Source organism: Rhamphochromis longiceps, linkage group LG18, assembly GCF_057381845.1.
Source record: "Rhamphochromis longiceps isolate RC_006_pf linkage group LG18, R_longiceps_female_GT1.1, whole genome shotgun sequence".
NCBI lineage: Eukaryota > Metazoa > Chordata > Actinopteri > Cichliformes > Cichlidae > Rhamphochromis > Rhamphochromis longiceps.
The window spans coordinates 27,818,614-27,838,332 of NC_140574.1; the positions used below are offsets into that span (position 1 = coordinate 27,818,614).

Consider the following 19,719-nt stretch of genomic DNA (forward strand, 5'->3'; position numbering starts at 1 on the left):
TTAAACTGTACTGACTCAATTTAACATCAACAATGAATCCCTATCTTATGTGGAAAAATCCAAGTTCAACAATCTTAGCTAGAACTAATTGTAGGCCATCTTCACCACACAGAGTGTATGTCCAAGCTGGAAACTGTTAGAGCAGCTAGAGAGCATTTGCAATGGATTAAGACAAATTATTTTCAGTGATTGTGGTCATTTCTCAAAACTGACACCGACATATGCGAAGAAACACCAGCGCAGTCCATTGCCAGAATACAGAAGTTCGTGAAGCTGCTGTGGAAAAACAGAAATGTGAATAAATAAATGAAAAAAGGCATTGTGTGTTTTCCTTTCACCAGTTTGTCTGCTTGAAGGCTGTATAATGCCATAGTTTTCTTTCCTCAGCTGTTTGTGCGAGCTCTGTTTGACTATGATCCCAATCAAGATCCTAGCATTCCATGCAAGGACGCTGCACTCACCTTTAAAAGGGGTGACGTCCTCCAGATTGTTAGCATGGAGGATGACACCTGGTGGCAGGCCTGTCACCTCGAGGACAGCAACGGTGGAGCTGGGCTCATCCCCTCGAAGGAGCTGCATGAAAGGTCTTTTTCCTGCTTTTAAGTCACTTGACTTTAAAATTCTGAATGGACACACCTATCCTGCTTTCATTCTGCCTTTCTTTTTTTTGGCTTACTACAGAAGAGTCGCTCTACAGCGACCCAAAGCTCTGTTCCAGCCTCAAAGAGTCAAGCCACCAGGTGATGCACCCCTTTGGCCCATAAACTCACCACACGCGAAAAGTATAAAACGTTTTCTATTAAGCTATTGAAGGTCATGGTTAATGGTCAGGGTGACCCCGGCCACCCTCCTCTTGTACTAACTTCGATTGTTTTGTCCACATGCTTCATAGAGGAGGGGGAAGGTACTGTCAGTTACCATATGCTTTCGAAACCTTACCTTCAGAATAATTGTCATGATGTAATGAGTATGTTTTGGGTTTTGGTTTGGGGTTTTCTGTTTGTACCTAAGATGTAACGTCTAAAACCAAACTGGCCGACTTGAGCGTGCTTTACCTTTTAATTTCGAAGATTAAAGCTTTGTTAATGGTTGTTAATGGTTCTCCTTTTTTATCTGTGATTTCCTTTCTCCTCTCTCTTCCAGTTTTTCCAGTCACGGAGGATGCAGACTATAGCGCTATAACAGGGATCCATGTTGGTAAGATGTTTGACTTGTCCCACTCAAATCCCACTAATGGAAAAGGGGCCAGACTGCTACTCCAAAATATAACTCAGGGGCATTTCAACCTGAACGATCACAAAAACACACATATTTAAACTCTGTAATAAAAACCAAAAAAGGAGACCCTAGTTGTATTTTGCCGTACAAACCAGTTCATTTGGTGATGTAGTTCTGTGGTTTGTAGATTTAGAGGAAAGGAATATAACAGCAAATGTGGTTTCAGCTGCACAGTTTATCCCATTTGTCTTGATCTCATGGATTGGAAATAATGTCTTGTGTGTATTTGCATGTGTGCATGTGAGCAGTGCAGGATGTTCATATGGGGAAGTGCACTTGTGGCTGATTGTAAAAAGGCTCCTTTCGTCTGTAAAAGGAAAGGTAATTACAGATATTGCACAATATCAATTCAAAGAGTCGTGTACAGTTAATAATGTGCATTTCATCTTATCTGAGGCCAGATTCCACCTGAGGACAGAGCTTCAGACTCTTTATTTTGCATGTACATCCTTAGTGCTGCATGCATCAAGATCCTGCATGCATCAATCAGAGAAGCAGCTGAGGTATTTTGGTAGGTAGGCAGGTGGGTCTGTCTGACTGCAGAGAGATTCTATTACAACAGTACTGTGTTGCAACTTTGAAATATGTAGTCATACAACTTACTAAAGAGCTTTGTAAAGGGTGTTAGTAGAGTACTGTGTATCCATTTAACTCAAGTCTGACTGCGTGTGTGTATGTCATGGCAAAATAATGATCCATGGCACATTTTCTTGAACCAATTCTGTCACAAAGGCAGTGAGTAAAGCTTATTTTGAAACAACTATTATAAAGTGGCATCACGGTTAGCACTGATGACTCACAGCAAGAAGGTCCGGGGGTTCAAATCCAGTCTGTGTGGTGTTTACTGTGCATGTTCTCCCCAGTGTGTGCATGGGTTCTCTTCAGGTACTCTGGCTTCTTATAAGCAGAAGAAATATAAGCAGTCAAGAGGAATATATACAAAACAATAGTAAGGGGGTTGGCTGTAGCTCAGGTGGTAGAGCCAGTCACCTACTAACTGGAAGGTTCGATCCCAGTCTGCATGCCAAATATCCTTGGGCGGGATACTAACCCCATGCTGCTCCCCGATGCATCCAGCGAAGTATGAATGTGTGTGAATCAATTTTATTGGAATTCCACATGAAAGACCAATACAAAGTGGTGTACACGTGAGAAGTGGAACGAAAATCATACATGATCCCAAACATTTTTTACAAATAAATAACTGAAAAGTGGGGTGTGCGTAATTATTCAGCCCCCTGAGTCAATACTTTGCAGAACCACCTTTTGCTGCAATTACAGCTGCCAGTCTTTTAGGGTTTGTCTCTACCAGCTTTGCACATCTAGAGACTGAAATTCTTGCCCATTCTTCTTTGCAAAACAGCTCCACAACTGCCCTATGACGGCCTCAGAGGTTGTCTAAGAGAATATTGGGAGCAACAACACCATGAAGTCCAAAGAACACACCAGACAGGTCAGGGATAAAGTTATTAAGAAATTTAAAGCATGCTTAGGCTACAAAAAGATTTCCCAAGCCTAGAACATCCCACGGAGCACTGTTCAAGCGATCATTCAGAAATGGAAGGAGTATGGCACAACTGTAAACCTACCAAGACAAGGCCGTCCACCTAAACTCACAGGCCGAACAAGGAGAGCACTGATCAGAAATGCAGCCAAGAGGCCCATGGTGACTCTAAACGAGCTGCAGAGATCTACAGCTCAGGTGGGGGAAATCTGTCCATAGGACAACTATTTATTTATTTATTTATTTATTTATTTATTTATTTATTGTTTCACACGTGGTACAGCAGTAATTCATTTCCCATACACAACCTTCCTTTCAATTAAAGTAACACTGTTTCCATGCATGAAAAGGAGCAGGAAGAAGAATAAATTCTTATTGACACCTGCCCCCTATCTGTGATAATACAAGTAGGCAACCAAAATTACACTCTGACAATATTCTGCACATAACAAAAAACAAACCAAACAGAACAATATACTCAACAATGAGCAATACCACTAAATATCAAACTAAAAGGATCATTTTTCTACAATTAAATTCTATTATTTTCAACTTCTTCATATTGGTTTATCATTTTATTCTTACTATTAGTCGTGCACTGCACAAAGTTGGCCTTTATGGAAGAGTGGCAAGAAGAAAGCCATTGTTAACAGAAAACCATAAGATGTCCCGTTTGCAGTTTGCCACAAGCCATGTGGGGGACACAGCAAACATGTGGAAGAAGCTGCTCTGGTCAGATGAGACCAAAATGGAACTTTTTGTCCTCAATGCAAAACGCTATGTGTGGCGGAAAACTATCACTGCACATCACTCTGAACACACCATCCCCACTGTCAAATATGGTGGTGGCAGCATCATGCTCTGGGGGTGCTTCTCTTCAGCAGGGACAGGGAAGCTGGTCGGAGTTGATGGGAAGATGGATGGAGCCAAATACAGGGAAATCTTGGAAAAAAAACCTCTTGGAGTCTGCAAAAGACTTGAGACTGGGGCGGAGGTTCACCTTCCAGCAGGACAACGACCCTAAACATAAAGCCAGGGCAACAATGGGATGGTTTAAAACAAAACATATCCATGTGTCAGAATGGCCCAGTCAAAGTCCAGGGCCCTGTTTCAGAAAGCCGGTTTAGTGCAAACTCTGAGTAAGTATACCCTGAGTTAACGAAAACTCTGGGTTTTCGGTTTCACAAAGCGAGTTTAGATTAATTCTGAGTGAGTTACTATGACGACACACTCCGTGAAGCTAACCTGCCCCCTAGCAGGTTTACTTCAACTAACCCTGACCTTCTCCGCCTCTTTGTCAGAAACCTGACTGTAGGAAGTGTCAGACATGGCGTGTTCCTTCCTTGAAGAGCCAGTAGATGTTGAAGCCCAAATTCTCCGCAGAGCTCTCCGCCAGGAGAGAGTGATTAGAGCGCGTTTGGACATTTTATCATTTCCTGATGATTTCCTGTGTGAACGTTACCGTTTTTCAGCACAATCTATAATTGATTTGAATAACATCCTCAGGCCTAATATTGCTCATGTGACACATCGCGGACATCCTCTCAGTTCTGTACATATTATTTGTATTGCACTTCGGTTTTTTGCAAACGGGAGCTTTCTGTATAATATTGGTTACGCTGAGCACGTTTCCAAGGCTACCGTCTGTCGGGCAGTCAGGAATGTTACAGTTGCACTGAAACGTCTCCTGCACTCGTTTGTGGTGTTCCCCGGTCATAGACCCACAAGATTTATCAAAGAGGGATTCCACAAAATTGCAGGTATCAGGATGAACAAAACTTAATTTATGATGTGGTGATATTTGAACTACTACTTAAATTTTACATTTATTTTCAGGGTTCCCAGGCGTGATTGGCTGTATAGATGGCACTCACATTCCAATCATTGCTCCTTTAGTAAATGAAGGAGACTATGTGAACAGGAAGTCTTTCCACAGCATTAATGTACAGGTACATAGTTCCCTGTAGCATTCCAAACTAACAAATTATTTCATTATAGTAATGGATGCTAATTTGTGTTCTCTGCACTGTGAAGATCATATGTGATGCTGCCAACATTATCACAAATGTGGAAGCCAACTACTCAGCCTCTGTGAGTGGTGGTGGTGGAGGACCCCCACCTGTTTTTCGGGCCTCCACTTTTTTTCTAGTGGCCATAACGGGTCACATTTGAGCATACAGAGTAAGCAAATATGTACTTGTAATGTGCTCAGATAATTTCAATAAGTGCTTACAGAGGGGAAATTAATGTAGCCTCTAACTGCAATTGATTTACATCGGACAAACAGACCAAGCACTATGGCTCATAATACAATTACACCTTACCTGTTTGGACTATATTTTTATATTTCATTTTTACTTGCTGCCAGGAACGTTTGGGGCCTGTTGGGTTGCACCTGCGCTCACATCACATCACAAAATAAAATGTATAAAAAATAAAATAAAATATAATAAAATAACGTGTGAAATGGGTGGAAATCCCTCGATCAATGTTTAAATTAACACTCACGCATTGACTCTGTCGGCTATGTTTTGCCATGCATGCTCACTTTCTTTTGCAGCTGAGGCTGTGTTACTTTTTTCCCGCAAAATTTGCATGTTATCTGCATATGCTGCCATCAGAATTTCGGCCTCAAGCGCTGTAAGATACATTGACCGCGCCTTCTTTCCCTCCGTCTCCATGGTGACTCGCTTAATCTGTGCTCCACTAATCAGGGCTTTATGTATCCTCGTGCGCGCGCTTAACTTGGGGTTAAAGCAACTCCGCGTTGATTGAACTAATTGTTATCAGCCTTTCTGAAACCGAATATTCCGAGTTGGACAGTTCGGGGTTACTCAACCCCGTGTATCATTTTTAACTCTGAGTTTTCTAAACCGGCTTCCTGAAATAGGGCCCAGATCTAAATCCAATCGAGAATCTGTGGCAAGATCTGAAAACTGCTGTTCACAAGCGCTGTCCATCTAATCTGACTGAGCTGGAGCTGTTTTGTAAAGAAGAATGGGCAAGGATTTCAGTCTCTAGTAAAAAATGTTTGGAATCGTGTATGATTTTCGTTCCACTTCTCACGTGTACACCACTTTGTGTTGGTCTTTCACGTGGAATTCCAATAAAATTAATTCATGTTTGTGGCTGTAATGTGACAAAATGTGGAAAAGTTCAAAGGGGCCGAATACTTCTGCAAGCCACTGTAGAGTAGAAGAGTGCTCTATAAGAACCAGTCCATTTACCATTTAGAATAAAAAGGCAGGGGTTACTCAGACCATGGCTCAGATAAAGGCCCAATCTCTGCCTTTTTAAATAGTACGAACAGCAGCAGTAATCTCTGCTCTGAAGTAAAAGCTCTGAAATATATGGAGATGCTTTTCATTTGTCATATTTTCTCTTGTTAAATGACAAATATGTGGAAAAAGCTATTTTTAACCATAGTTTGTGTGTCTATTACTTGTCAGTCACAAGCGCCTTGAGTTAACTGTTTGATTTGGTGCTATAAAAGTCAAATTGAATTGAACTGAACTGAATTGAAAGTTGTTACCAGCTTTCATAATCTTTTATTATGAAATATGGTATGACCAAATGACCAAAATTTACAAAACAGACTTAATTTAATATTCAACATGACACATAATGAGTAACTGACACAGAAAGCTGTTTTCCAATACATCCAACCACAACTATCGCCACCAGATGGCAACATCTGTGGTTGGAGATCTAAGGCACTTCAGCATTGACTTTGTTTTTCTGACCTGGAAGCTAAGTCCATGTTTTATTCTTGAGTCACAAACAAACAAATGGTTCCTCAGTGGAGAAGTCCCAAACCAGGAATCTACCAGTCCTGTCATTCAGTTTCCTTAATTGCTAACACTGAATCATTCAGTGCCACCTAATGATCTCACTGTATTGTTGGAGGGCTGTGATGCTACAGACACAACTCTTTTACACTGACCACATTGACATGAAGAGCTCAGGCCCAGCTCACAGCATGTTGTACGCTGGCCTGTTACTCGGCCTTATCACTCCTTTCCCGTCACATCACACTGATCAGTAAATCTGAAATATGTTTTAGTATCTCAACAAATGTGGGGCTGGGAGCATTTTCAGTCACCGATGATAATTTGCCTGCCAGAATGATTTAAGACTGACAAATACAAGATGGCTTTGTGCAGAGCGCATTTGATTTTAGGAAATAAGATTTGTTTTTTTGCTTTGTAAAATTATTTTTTATACAGTTTGTATAACCCGCATATTTGAGAGAGCTCATCATTTTAAATCCAGTGTAAACAAAAGCTTGAAATCATATTGGTATGTTTCTCAGAATGAAGCCTGGAGAGGAAATGGATAGACATGCTTACAAAGTGAAATTATGGTTGACGTCAGAGAGGGCTTGGCACCATCACTTAGTTAACATCATGAAAGAAAGCAAGTCTGCCAAGCCCGGCCCGACCACAGTCGCATGGCAGAGGCTGGATTTCAGACAGGACAGCAGTGACGCGTGACAGACTGAATTATTGTCTCTTAAATAAGACGTGTGCTGCTCAGGAGAGCAGTTGACACCAGATGGTTTCTTGAATTGTTTTCTCTTGTCCTTAATAATTCTCAATGCTTTTCCCTTTCCACTGTATAAAACAAGAGTTCTGGTCTTTGCCTTTTTTACCAAAACGAGAGCAAAATCCAGATGCAGGTCAATTAAGCCTAGATTAAATCAAGGCTTACGCAACTCTGCTGACTATTAATGTGTGAAAATGTGCTCAACATAAAAATTCTTCAGACTTGAGAAATAACTAGTAATGTTGTCGTCTTTAAGCAAAAAAAAAGAGGGAGCGACAGAAATGTTTTAGAAGATTTTGGATTCAATGGATTAAATGATGTGTATGAAAGGAAACACACAGATGATGAAACAGTATGATCAACAGACTTAGCCATAAAAACCTTTATGCTACTTCTTTAATTTTATAAAGCACAGCTTTAGTGTTATGATTCACTTCCACCAAAAAAGCCCTAAACACAGATCTTTCCCTCAAGAATACGTGGCTAACACTAATAACGGAGCCAAACTGAGAGTTAATGTTTTCAACGTGATGAGAAATATTGCTCCAAATGTTGCCGTGTTGGTTTGCTTGCACATATACATAACTGTACACACCAGAGGCTTTGTAGCCCTGCCTCAAATGAACTAACCCAAGTTTTTAGGACCGCCATATATCTACAGCTACCTTTCCAGTTATACACCTTACTGAAGAGTCCCTGTGTCTCTTTGCCAGCTGGGTTAAGAAGGAGTTTCCGACTCGGTAGAAAGAGCAGCTGGGCCAAAGAAGCTGCTCGGTTCAGGAGATGGAGCGCCGGGGTACACAGCTCAATTTGTCCACCTACCTACATAGAGGTGATCCCCTACCACAGGGAGCCAAAGGACAGACATCGAGTGGTCATCCTGGTTGGTATGTATGATCAAAAAAACAAAAAAGTGTATGGGGGGGTATTTTTAAGACGTTTTAGGGGAGCGATATGAGGCTCCATCCTTTGAAGGCCACAATTGATGGCTTCTTACGTCAAAGCAAGGCAACGAAGGCTGTCCAAATTCGAAGGCTCCTCCAGCCGAGGCCTACAAATGTGTCCTCCTTTCCCTGGGATTTGAAAGATGCATCAGGCGAATCCTTTTCAACCCACTCTATCCCAAGATTTATTGTGCATTGGTGGTTGTAAAACATTTTTTGGAAAAGAAAAATGGCAGATGGTCCAAGCAAAGCAGTCCAGGGATAAACTTTTAAAGTCAGCATTGGGTTTTATTGCATTTAAATATCCAACTGTTCCAAATATTAAATTAACAAAGAATCTTAGAAAGTTACATTTTGTCCAATTCAGGGGTGAGCAACTCCAGGCCTCAAGGTCCTGCAGGTTTTAGATGTGTCCTTGACCCAAAAAGGAGCTGATTCAAATGGCTAAATTACCTCCTCAACATGTCTTGAAATTCTCCAGAGGCCTGGTACTGAACTAATCATTTGATTCAGGTGTGTTGACCCAGGGTGATATCTAAAACCTGCAGGACACCGGCCCTTGAGGCCTGGAGTTGCCTACCCCTGGTCTAATTTATCAGCCACTCACTTCCGGCCTTCTCAACCTTCCTTTGTGTCCTTTGAGGGATGGAGCCCCTGAATTTGGACACACTTAGGTGGGTTAGGAGAGTCAAAACTCAAAAAAATATTTCATTCAGATTTTGTAGAGCTATCCAAGTCCAATACCTCATTAAAAACTAAAATCTCTGTCAAATGTAATTTTTATGACGAGCACTTGTATGATGAACTAGGCAGGAAAATTATGCTTTTCTTAGTGGAATAGAAAAGAAAGGATTAGGGAGCAGTGGCTATATGATTATGATTTATATGATTCACTGGCATTCCTGTCTTGGACAAAACAGCCTCTGGGCTGATTGCTGATTTTTTTTTCTAAGATGATGTTTAGTAAATGATTAAAGTCAACAGGGAGTTTTTGCTACTTTAAAGAAAAAGGAAAAAGCATTGCATTTTTTAATGATGATGAAAAACAATGAGTTTTTAAAAAAAATGCTGTCATAGTTTTGTTTTGTTTTTTGTAGTTTTCACTGGCACATTAATGTCCAGCTGATTCCCCTGGGTGTACAAGACTTATCTCTGTGTGTGCAATATCCACCCTGAACACACCCACGCTGCGTGGAGAGTAATTTTATCAAAAAATGCCATAAACTTGTAAAAAAAATAAGAGAGAGAGTTAAATAATGTGCCAGTGAGATGATGGAGATAACAGCATAAATATTTCCGTGCAGTTTAAGGTGTATTAGTCAGTTATATTCTGTTTTATATCATCCTGTAGCTTCCCTTTTTTTAGCCCTTGCAAAAATTTCAGAAATGCCAGAGTCCCATTTACGTAAAGCACGGTATTATTGAAAATGTTGTTGATCAAAAGAAAAACCAATGCGTTAATGAAGATTTATGTTCCCACTCATGAGCGCAAAAACAGTCCTTTCCCATCAGAAACACGTAAACACTGTCAGAAAACCCAAAGTCAGAATATACCGTGCTCTCTTAAGTTACCTAGCGGCCCACCTCAGATTTGCTTCTCTGCCAGCCCGGCAGGCCTGCTCTATGTATTTCTGAGCTCTATCTCTCCCCAGGGAATTTTAGATTGAGCCCCGCTGAAGGTCTTTTTAATGTCATATTACGATACAACTGTAGGTCGCCTGTGACTGAGGAGAACGGAGGGCAGACGAGAAGCAAAGAGACGGAAAAAGCGATAAAGAAAAGAGAAGCGAGAAACACAAAGAGCTGAAGAGGTGCAAAAACAATACCAGATAGAGAATAGATAAAAAAATAAATAAAAGAATGGAGAGAAAGAGATGGATGGTGGAGACGATCCCTCATAATGTCAGCCAAGTGCTCCATCATCAACTTGGAACAGTTAAGACGGCTTGGATTTAGATTTAGACCTCTTTAATTGAGTTGGAGCTAACCCCGACTCGGGATTACGTTTTACTGTCTGCTGTGAGGGTTCTTCATTGACCGGAGGTCATCATTAAGAATATATAGCTTATTGGCAATGAAAGTTATAGACGGGAAAACCAAAACCTTGGATCACTAAACCAGGACCAGCTGGATGATGTTTGACCAGGTTTGAAATATATCCTTTCAGTTTGCACTGCATATGCACTTTGAATGAAACAATAGACCCCTATGCCCCAGGGAAGTTGGTGAAAGTGACTGCCAGCCACTTAAAGCGCCCACAGATCGTGTAACTCTTGAAAAGGAAAGCGTCCACAAAGCCCGATGATGCTCCTCTCCGGTTCTGTGCGGCAGCTGTGAAACGCATTAGAAGTGTAAGAGCGGAGAGTCCATAAACCTGATATTTTGTAATGCATCAAGCTCATGCAACCCAGTGATGGAAAAGGCAGGTATGTCAGGAATCCCACTTTCAGACAGAGCTCCATTAGAGTCTGATGCAATCTGGGGCTGCCGAAACCTGCTCTAGAAGAAAATCCCAGATGCTACAGCGCGAGTGTGTCTGTGTGTGCGCTTCATCCTGTGCATCCTACACTATAATGACATTGATACTGCGTGGCTTTGCAGATGTCACATTTAAGTGCAATCCTATGTATTTTCCAGAGGGTATAGGAGCGTTAAACGTTCGATGGGGGGGCGCAGACAGACGCTGAAAATCTGACTGAAATCAGAGCTCTGTCTGACTGTCTCTCTGATGGTAAAGACAGATGCGTCATTTGATGTTGGGCTTGTGTTGAGGAAAACATTAGTACACATTAGTGATACTTGGAATGAATACCCACATGGAGAACACTGTGTTTTGAAAATTGTCTCGAGGGCCCAGCGGCGTTGGCGTTAATGAACTGAAGAGGAGGCTGCTGATCTCCGACCCCGACCGCTATGGCGTCACCGTACCCCGTAAGACAGACGCTTTCGAGTTCCTCGACTGTCATCTCCTGCACGCTAAAATGCGTTTCATCTCCCGCCTGCCGTGCTCTTCTCTTACAGACACCACACGGGAGAAGAAAAGGCAGGAAAGCGAAGGTGTGGATTATCATTTTGTGTCAGTCCACATGTTTGAAGAGCTCATTCTGAGTCACAGGTACTCCATTAGCATGTGTTCCCATGGTATTAAAATAATCTCGCTTGCATTTTGTCCACTCACTCTGTCTACTCTGCCGTTTTAATTGTTTTCATGTCTGTTCCTGTCCCTGATGCTTTCTGCCTCCAGGCTTATTGAGTATGGGAGTTACAGAGGTCACTACTATGGAACGAGTCTAGACTCTGTGCACAGAGTGATGGCAGAGGGCAAGGTCTGCCTCCTGGATGTTCACCCCAGTGTAAGCATTGTGCCATCCAAAAAGTCATGTGTCCCTAATAAACAGTTCACGCTGATTCTTCATACTAAATAATCATTCATTGTGAGCCAGCACCTTTTTCAGAAATGGAAATTTACAGTTCGGTTTTTGTCCTGTGGCCTTTTCACGTTGAACTAATAAAAGTAAAGTTTCCAAGTCCCATGTGTCACCACAAGGGTTTAGTTTTTTATTTTAGTTATGCTGGGAAGCCAGTGAGGGATCACACTGTACTTGCTTTTTTGCATGATCTGTGGAGCAATAGCATGAGCCTCCTCACTTTTTAAACCCTGCAGTTTAAAGCAACAAATAAGGACTGAGTACTCTGCTTCTATCAGAAGAAGAACATTCCTGTGTGGACTTTTCCCCAAGTTAGCTTTAGGATATGAGGGCAGTCCAAATTTGTGGAGGGAAAAATGGGATAAAATCATAGACTGTATATAAGAGATGAGCATTATCCAACAGGACATCATCTGTAGATCTTTGAAGTCCCACTTTGAAGCCTGACATTCACAGCTTGTTTTCTGGGAGCCAGAACATTTTGAACATGTAATTATACCGAGGGTGGGGTGCAGGGAAGTTTTCAGTTAACACCACCAAGTTTAGTGGGCAAAGTGACAGCATGGGTACACTGCACAAGAACAGATATTTGCTAAACACGGATAACTTGGGCAAACTGCTAGTACAACTTTATTATTCTTTGGTCATATAGGCACTAAAACCAAACAAGGTCACCAAGCAGGCTTTTACTGCCCCTCTTTTAAAAATAATCATTCCCCACTTAAAAATGAACTTTGAGCCATCTAAGGGGTACAAATAAATAAATAATAATCCCACAAAAAGTTATCATAAAGGGGGAAATTAGCGATCAGGCCAAAACTGTTTTTGAACCAGAGTGCTAACATGTTTTTACTCTGAGGTTAACATTTGGAAATGTTTGGGAATTTGAGGCAGTGCAGTTTTTGTCATTTCTTTCTACAGTTCTTTCTGTCAACCTTAGAGACTGACACTTTATCCTGTCCCTAATCCTATTGGGTTACACATGTCAGTGAGCTAAAAATTATTATTATTTTTTGAGAAATTTAACCGATCCTTTCATTGTTTTGCTGATAACATCTTGATTTTTTTTCCCCTGTGAAATCTAATGACCTCAATTCATTAAGTTTAGTTCGACTGCCTTAAAGAATTGGTTAAACATTAATTTTCTTAATTTTAATGAACAGAAATGAAAACAGAGATTGTTATGTTTGGTTGTGGTGAGCAGCTGTAGGACTGTGTTTCCTCTGTGTTGGCTCTCTCACTACTCTCACTGCTCGGATTGACCTGACTTGCATCGACTGGTTTTCCATTACAATCCAGTACTATCTAATGTCCATGGTTGTCGTCAAAGCAACACTGCAGAGCATCCCGTGACGTAATTAGTATGCGATGCGGAAGGCTAAACCAAAGTGGACGTCGAGCCAACAATATACCTGGTATTCTGTTGCTTCTCGTCGGACTCGGGAGCCGGGGTGTTGTTTTTTGTAGCCATTTCCCTCGTTTCCTGGTTTCAAAAATGGCAGTTTTGATCTTTGTGAATGAGACACTCTTGTGACTCATCAAGTGATGCCAGTGACCAGTCAATCGGTAGCATGGCAGTCTGACGACGTCACATTTTAGTACCTGCTTGGATTGCTTTTAACTGCGGCCAAGCAGGTACTATTTTAGTACCTGGTACTATGACTTATTGGAAAGCCCTGAAAACCCTGGCGAACCGTGCCGAGTCAATCCGAGTAGGTACTAATGGAAAAGGGGCTTATGGGTCGTTCATTTATCAATCTGTTAAAAACTTGGGTGTTGACAGCTCTTTTAACTTGGATAAACAGATTATTTCTGTGATAAAACTGCTTCTTTTACCAGCGGAGATTATTGGCCAAAGTGCAGCCTTGCCTTTCTTATGACTCAGAGTCATACATGCTCTTATTATTGTATTGTATTGACTGTATTATTGTTATTCTTTGTATGTAGGAAAGAAATGGAACACAAAAACATGAACATATTACTCCAATTTTAGCTTCACTCCATTTGAGTTCTGTCAACTTTAGGTTTAATTGTAACATTTTATTGATCATTTTTAAGTTTCTAATTGGGCTGGCACCACTGTCTTTGTCTGATCTTATTCATGCTCATACTCCTGTCAGAGCACTGAGGTCTTCTACTCAGATTATCCTCAATAGTCCGAGATTTAGCCTTTAAAAATAGTGGACACAGAGCTCTCAAATTGTGTCCCTGAGTCTCTGGAATGCCTTATTATTTCATATTAGAACTGACCAAACAGTTGCTACATTCAAGTCATTCCTCAGGACTCATTTCTACTCTCTGGCCTTCATGTCGAGCTAAATCTAGACATCTTGTAATTATTTTGTTTGTTGTTATTGAAAGCCTGTGAAGCACTTTGGTCAACCGTGGTTGTTTTAAATGTCCTATACCAATAAACTTGACCTTGACCTTGATGGTTTGTAAAAGCCTTTGGACCTCTGGACAAACCTTTTAATTATACGCTGTGTCACACTGCTCATTTTAATCCGGTTTTATATCGGATAGCAACGTTTCTGCTTGGTTAAATGGGAAATAAGTGAACAGTTAAAGTAAGATTTCTACTCGGCTCCACATGAGATGGTGAGACACACGAGACAATGGTTCTTCTAGGAAAAAAACAACAGTTTCTAAGCTCTCACAAGTAATTACTTTGCCACAGTTGAAGTAACAGTAGTAGCTTTACATCATGGGAGTTGGATAAAGTTATGATTTTGTGTTTTTTTTCTGCCAAACAGAATCCGAAGCTGTGGCCCAGTCTTCAGAAAACACATGTGTATTGTTTAGACAACATATTTTATTACAGATACTTGCCTTCTGTCTTCAACTAATCTAATCCTCTTTTGTTCCAACAGAAAATAAAGCGTGTGTACACGTCTGAATTTAAACCATACGTGGTGTTTGTCAAGCCACCGCGCATAGAGGAGCTACGCCTCACCAGACGGAGAGCTAAATTTGTCTGCGATGAAGAGGATATTAACCAAGTCAGGATCTTTTCAGTAAGAAAAAACACACACAGTCCAGCAATTGCATGGTGAACTAAGGTTCCTGTTCCATGTAACGACATGACAGTATGAGGACAAACATTGTGGCACACACCCCTAACTAACACACACCTTAGTTTACACTGGCCCTGTGGTTTGCATTTAGAAGACATGGGAAGTTACAAAACTGCTTTCTGATTGGCTCCTTCTCCAATAAGATAACATCTAAGGAAGCGTATTTGTGTCAGAGATAAAAGTTTCAGCTTATGTGTGATATTGATCATGATTTAAATGGGGGAAAAACTAAAAGAAAACACAAACAAAAACCTGTAACAATAAATAGGCGATAGCAAGGAATCACATTAAATAGGGAAACAAACTTAAATTATTCACCAAATTGATGTAGACTGAAGAGTCTGTGCATTTTATATTGTTCTGTTGAGTACCTGCTCACTTTAACCTCCTAAGACCCGAATTCTTCACGGCATGCATTTTTAATCTCTCTTTGCTATTTGGGCTGACTGGGATCTGATGAATGTAAAAACAAAGAATTACATGATTTATTTATTTTTTTACCTGATTTTTGTTTCTGAGAAAAATGAGATCCACATAAGAGGACATTCGCTTTAAATTTCAATAGGACAGTAGCAGTATAATGTCCTCGTAAGTGGATATCAGGCCGTTGTAGAGCAAAATTTAGTATTTTGTTCTAGACAACCCAAAATGTGATGTCCACAAATCTGGACGCAGGTCCTAGGAGTTTAAAACTGAAGCATCTGAAGTTGATGGGGCACAGCGGAATCAAAACATGCTAAGTAACTTTAAAAATGCCCATCTGAGTTCAGATTCATTGTTTGGCCACATGTGCCCAGGTTGCCTTTATCAAACCCACAAGGTGACGCAGCTGTGTTGCAGTAAGTTTTTGGTACTGTCCATTCAGAGTTGAGGCTCGTCTCAAAGGGCTGTGTTTTCAACTTGCGTGAAAAGGCTTCTTGTGCCTTAGCCGACAACTTGTCATATCCCGGCATAATTTTTGTATGTCTGCAAAAGACTGGACAAGTGGAGAACAAAAGAAGAAGTGACAAGCCTAAAAAAATATATACAACTGTTGATCTGTATCTGAAAGCCAGAAAAGGCCTTTGAGTTGATCCATATACTGTTTACTGAAACCTCATCAGACATCTCAGTGTGAAGTTTTTGGTTAAAATCGTCATCAATATTAAACAGAGGAGGTCAGGAGAGAGGTAAGTTGAGCTACAGCTGTAAAACACAGTGCAGGCTCTGTCATGGTTTGTGGGTTTAGCCACTAGTACTGAAGATTTTGTCAAAATTGACGGAATTATGAGCACAGAACCGTCAGATTTGTATGATGCAGTAACTTTTGGAAAGCATCTGTTTAGCAACAGCTTCATTTCTCAGCACCACAGTGATCCCAAACACACTGCCAATGCAGTAAAGTCACACCTGGATAGAAAAACATACAATGGCTTTCCCAGAGGCTGGACCTCAAATTTATTGAAGCAGTGTGGGAGCATCTTGATAGAGAAGGCAACAAAAGGTAGCCAACATCCAAAGAAGAGCTTTGAATGTCCCTCAAGAAGCCTGGAGAACTATTTCTGAAGACTACTGAGAGAAATGACAAGAAAGCTGCCTAAGGGAGTTTAGGCTGTGTTGAAGAATAAAGGTGGTCATATCAAATATTGACTTTCAACTGCACAAACTGATTTTGCCAGTACTTCCATTTATGTTTACACATTTCAGTACATTACTGCACCTATCTCCCATTCTCCTGACAAAATATAAAGAAATGAGCAGTCATTTTGCACAACACTGTACACCACTCCATCTAGGGATAGAATCTTTGTTGCCTGATGGATACTGGTGACGCTATTTTCCTTTCACAGGAGGCGGATTTTGAGGACATGATTGACTTAGCTGAAAACATGGAGCGCCAGTACGGTCACCTGTTTGACAAGGTGATTGTTAATGGAGATATCGCCTCTGCGTTCAGAGAGCTGAGGTCAGACCTCGAGAAGATTCAGGAGGCACGGGTCCAGTGGGTGCCCACAGAGTGGAGCTTCTCCTCACCAACAAAAGCACGGAGAAGCTGTAGTCATCTGCCCAGCTGGATTTGAGATTTATATATGAAGTTAGTAAGAAAAACAAATTAATAAAAATATAACATAGCTGTATGTAATGTGTCATTTTAGAACAAACAACATGGAAGACTGAATTTCATATTTTAATCCTGGGCTAAACAAAAGCTGCGATTTCTAAAGTTTTCCATATTGTCTTTTGTGCGCATCCAGTTAGGCAGAATCCATTTCTCCACTTCTCTCCATCTCTCTCTCCCTCCATCTGTCTCTGCTCCTGCTTTTCTGTTGGCATTTGGGTGAAAACATTTCAGTTTGCAGAAGAAGAACAAGAAGAAGGGGGAAAAAAGGAAACTCTCCAGAGCTTGTGGCTGAGTGTAATGCCTCCCTGCCAAGTCGCAAACATCAGCATGTAATTATTCTGACAGCTGCTGCACTTCAATTAACTGTAATGTACACCAGAGAAATATTATTAGTAGCAGTCAGGGAGGCTTTTTTTTGCCAGCTACATGCTATATGGAGCAGGGACACAAACACGATAATAATCATAAACTTTTGCTGAAGCAAGATGAAAAACCGTTTTATGATTGCGAACAGCAGAATGCTGCAAATACTGCAAAGACCCAAAGGTGCAGAAGGTCCAATAACTAATTGTTAAGTGCTCTATTCTGAAAATCACCTTTGTTATAGAACATTAACCACAACGAGGTGTCTTTTACCCGAAAACATATTGAGACAATTAAAAACAATTGGCAGAAACTCACCATTAGTGACACTCCATTAACAAATACTCATATTTGAGCATCACAGCTGGTCGTCGGGTACAAATTTTACTCCTCTCACTCACACATGGCGGGTAATCCAATGTTTTTATGACTACATTTCTCTACAGCCGTGGTGTTTCCTTCCTCTTTTTTGGATGGTGTGCTCAATTGGGTGTGAAGGAGTGTTAATGGCTCTATCATGTCGTGTTTGCGAGGAAGAGAGAGCAGTGTGATGTGGGGAGACGGTAATGGCTTTCAAGGGACGTAGGCCTTCGTAGACGTACGGAGAGAAGTTATGACAACATATAAAATTGTACTTTAAAAACACAGTGAAGCTAGACGTAGTCGATCGGGCTGCAGCAGCAAAGGGAGCATCATCGAGTCTCAAATATTTATTTGTCTTTGGAAAGCTTATTGTAAGAGTCAAACATAACTGAGTGGACGCAGACAGCATAGATGCATCCACTGGTATGTCTGCATTTCTTTCTTTCTTATTTTCTATTTTAAATGCAGACTCTCAAGACAACACTCGACACTCTTGCCAGGTCTGAAGCCCAACCTGAGCCAAAGCCTGGCAGTGTAATTTCATCACACCGCTGAGAATCTGCAGGCACCCTCTGAGATCATAATGATGCCATTAAAGACACCAGAGTGCTCCAATGAAAACCTGCCGTTTTATGTTCAGAGTAGCTCCCACTTCAAACATTACACAGAAGTATGATGTCAATTGGTCTCGGATAATTTGGCTCAGTCGTGTAGCTGTCTATCTGAAGAATGTAACAATAAATACAACCAATGTTAAACAACATCTAGTTTGTTAGCAGGAAACGTTCATTACTTTTAAACAACCGACACAGTAAAGCACATGGTAAAAGTATATGGGAGATACTTACACAAACCTAAAGCAGGAAGGGAAAGGTTTTTAGTTTATTGCAGAATACTGTAGGTTTAGAGAGTCTTTGGCTGACTCATTTGTGCTGACATTAACCCAAAACAACTTTGCAACACAAAAATCTCAAAAAGACAATTTTGCAACCAATCAAATTCGAATTTTCACCTTAACTTTTTTGCTCTGTTTTGGGTCCAACCACTCCAGAGGCAAATGGCTAGCTCCTTAGGCGCTAAATGCTACACTGCGTTCATGAGCTAGTCACCAAGTTTGTCAGTTCGCTCAAGCATCAACAGACATGCTAACGCTTTGTCTTCATGGCCTTGGGGGGTCCTTAGGGACTAGTAAAGCGCTATACAAATACAGGCCATTTACCATTTTACCATTCATCAGAGCATAACATCATTAGCGTTGAAGAAATAATAATTGAAGAAATAGACTAAGTTTTATGCTAGCACTACCTATTTATCTTGGCGCTACAGTTTTTTGATTTTGGTTAGCACCATGTCTGAATGTACCGGGGAAATGCATCCTCTTCAGAAACTTAATTTGTCAGTTTATTGTTAATTGCTAACTAATTAGAGTACTTTGAGCTGCTTCATTTCCACTAACTGCAGGCTGTAAACTAAAACAATTAGCTAAAAAATGCTGAAATGCTAAAATAGGACACAGCGCCAGCAGCATGCAACAGAATCTACAACATTTGACAGCACTATCAATAATTGTCTGTTTGAACCAAACGGATTAGAAATAATAATAATAAAAAGAATGCTTGGCGATCTGTTTCTCTGCTTCACACTTTACTGGGTGTTTGTCCCTTTGGATAGGCCTGGAGTTTGTGAACCTGCACGACACATACACAGACACAAGTGCCAAAGTATCCAAACAAAGCGAGATATATATCCTTCCACTTGGATTTTTTTACAGGTCTCCTGGCTGCCAAATGTAGGCGTGTTCCCAGCTAATATCAACAGTTGAGCCGGTGAACATATCACAGAGGGACAGGAGTAAATGGTGTGAGATAGCATGTAGCCTTTTCCGACTGCTGCCGAGGAATGTGAGCAAGGAATTTACAGCACCTAACGGGGACGCTTCTGGTACATGTGTTTTTCAGCTTTGAAAGCACTGAAACTCAACCTCCCCCGCTGATAGTCCTGAATTATGAATGTGGATGGGACTTTTTAGAGTGCTTTAATACACCGAACAAGTGCTACTTGGATTTTAGCCACAATTTCCAAAGTTTAAACTGCAGCCAGGATGACCAAAACCCCATTT

The 19,719-nt window shown here is 40.9% G+C and overlaps 1 protein-coding gene across 1 annotated transcript in view; it reads left to right on the forward strand.

Moving 5' to 3' along the window:
* Positions 1-17,487, forward strand: part of LOC146648544 (MAGUK p55 subfamily member 7-like) — a 28,497-nt gene extending 11,010 nt beyond the window's left edge. The window contains exons 8-16 of the mRNA XM_085388204.1: positions 388-584; positions 682-740; positions 1,144-1,197; positions 8,041-8,214; positions 11,122-11,202; positions 11,293-11,386; positions 11,516-11,624; positions 14,570-14,713; positions 16,603-17,487. Of these exons, the coding sequence (XP_085244330.1) occupies positions 388-584; positions 682-740; positions 1,144-1,197; positions 8,041-8,214; positions 11,122-11,202; positions 11,293-11,386; positions 11,516-11,624; positions 14,570-14,713; positions 16,603-16,833 (1,143 nt within the window). The 3' untranslated portion in view covers positions 16,834-17,487. The remainder of the gene's footprint in view (positions 1-387; positions 585-681; positions 741-1,143; positions 1,198-8,040; positions 8,215-11,121; positions 11,203-11,292; positions 11,387-11,515; positions 11,625-14,569; positions 14,714-16,602) is intronic.
* Positions 17,488-19,719: the final 2,232 nt, after the last annotated feature.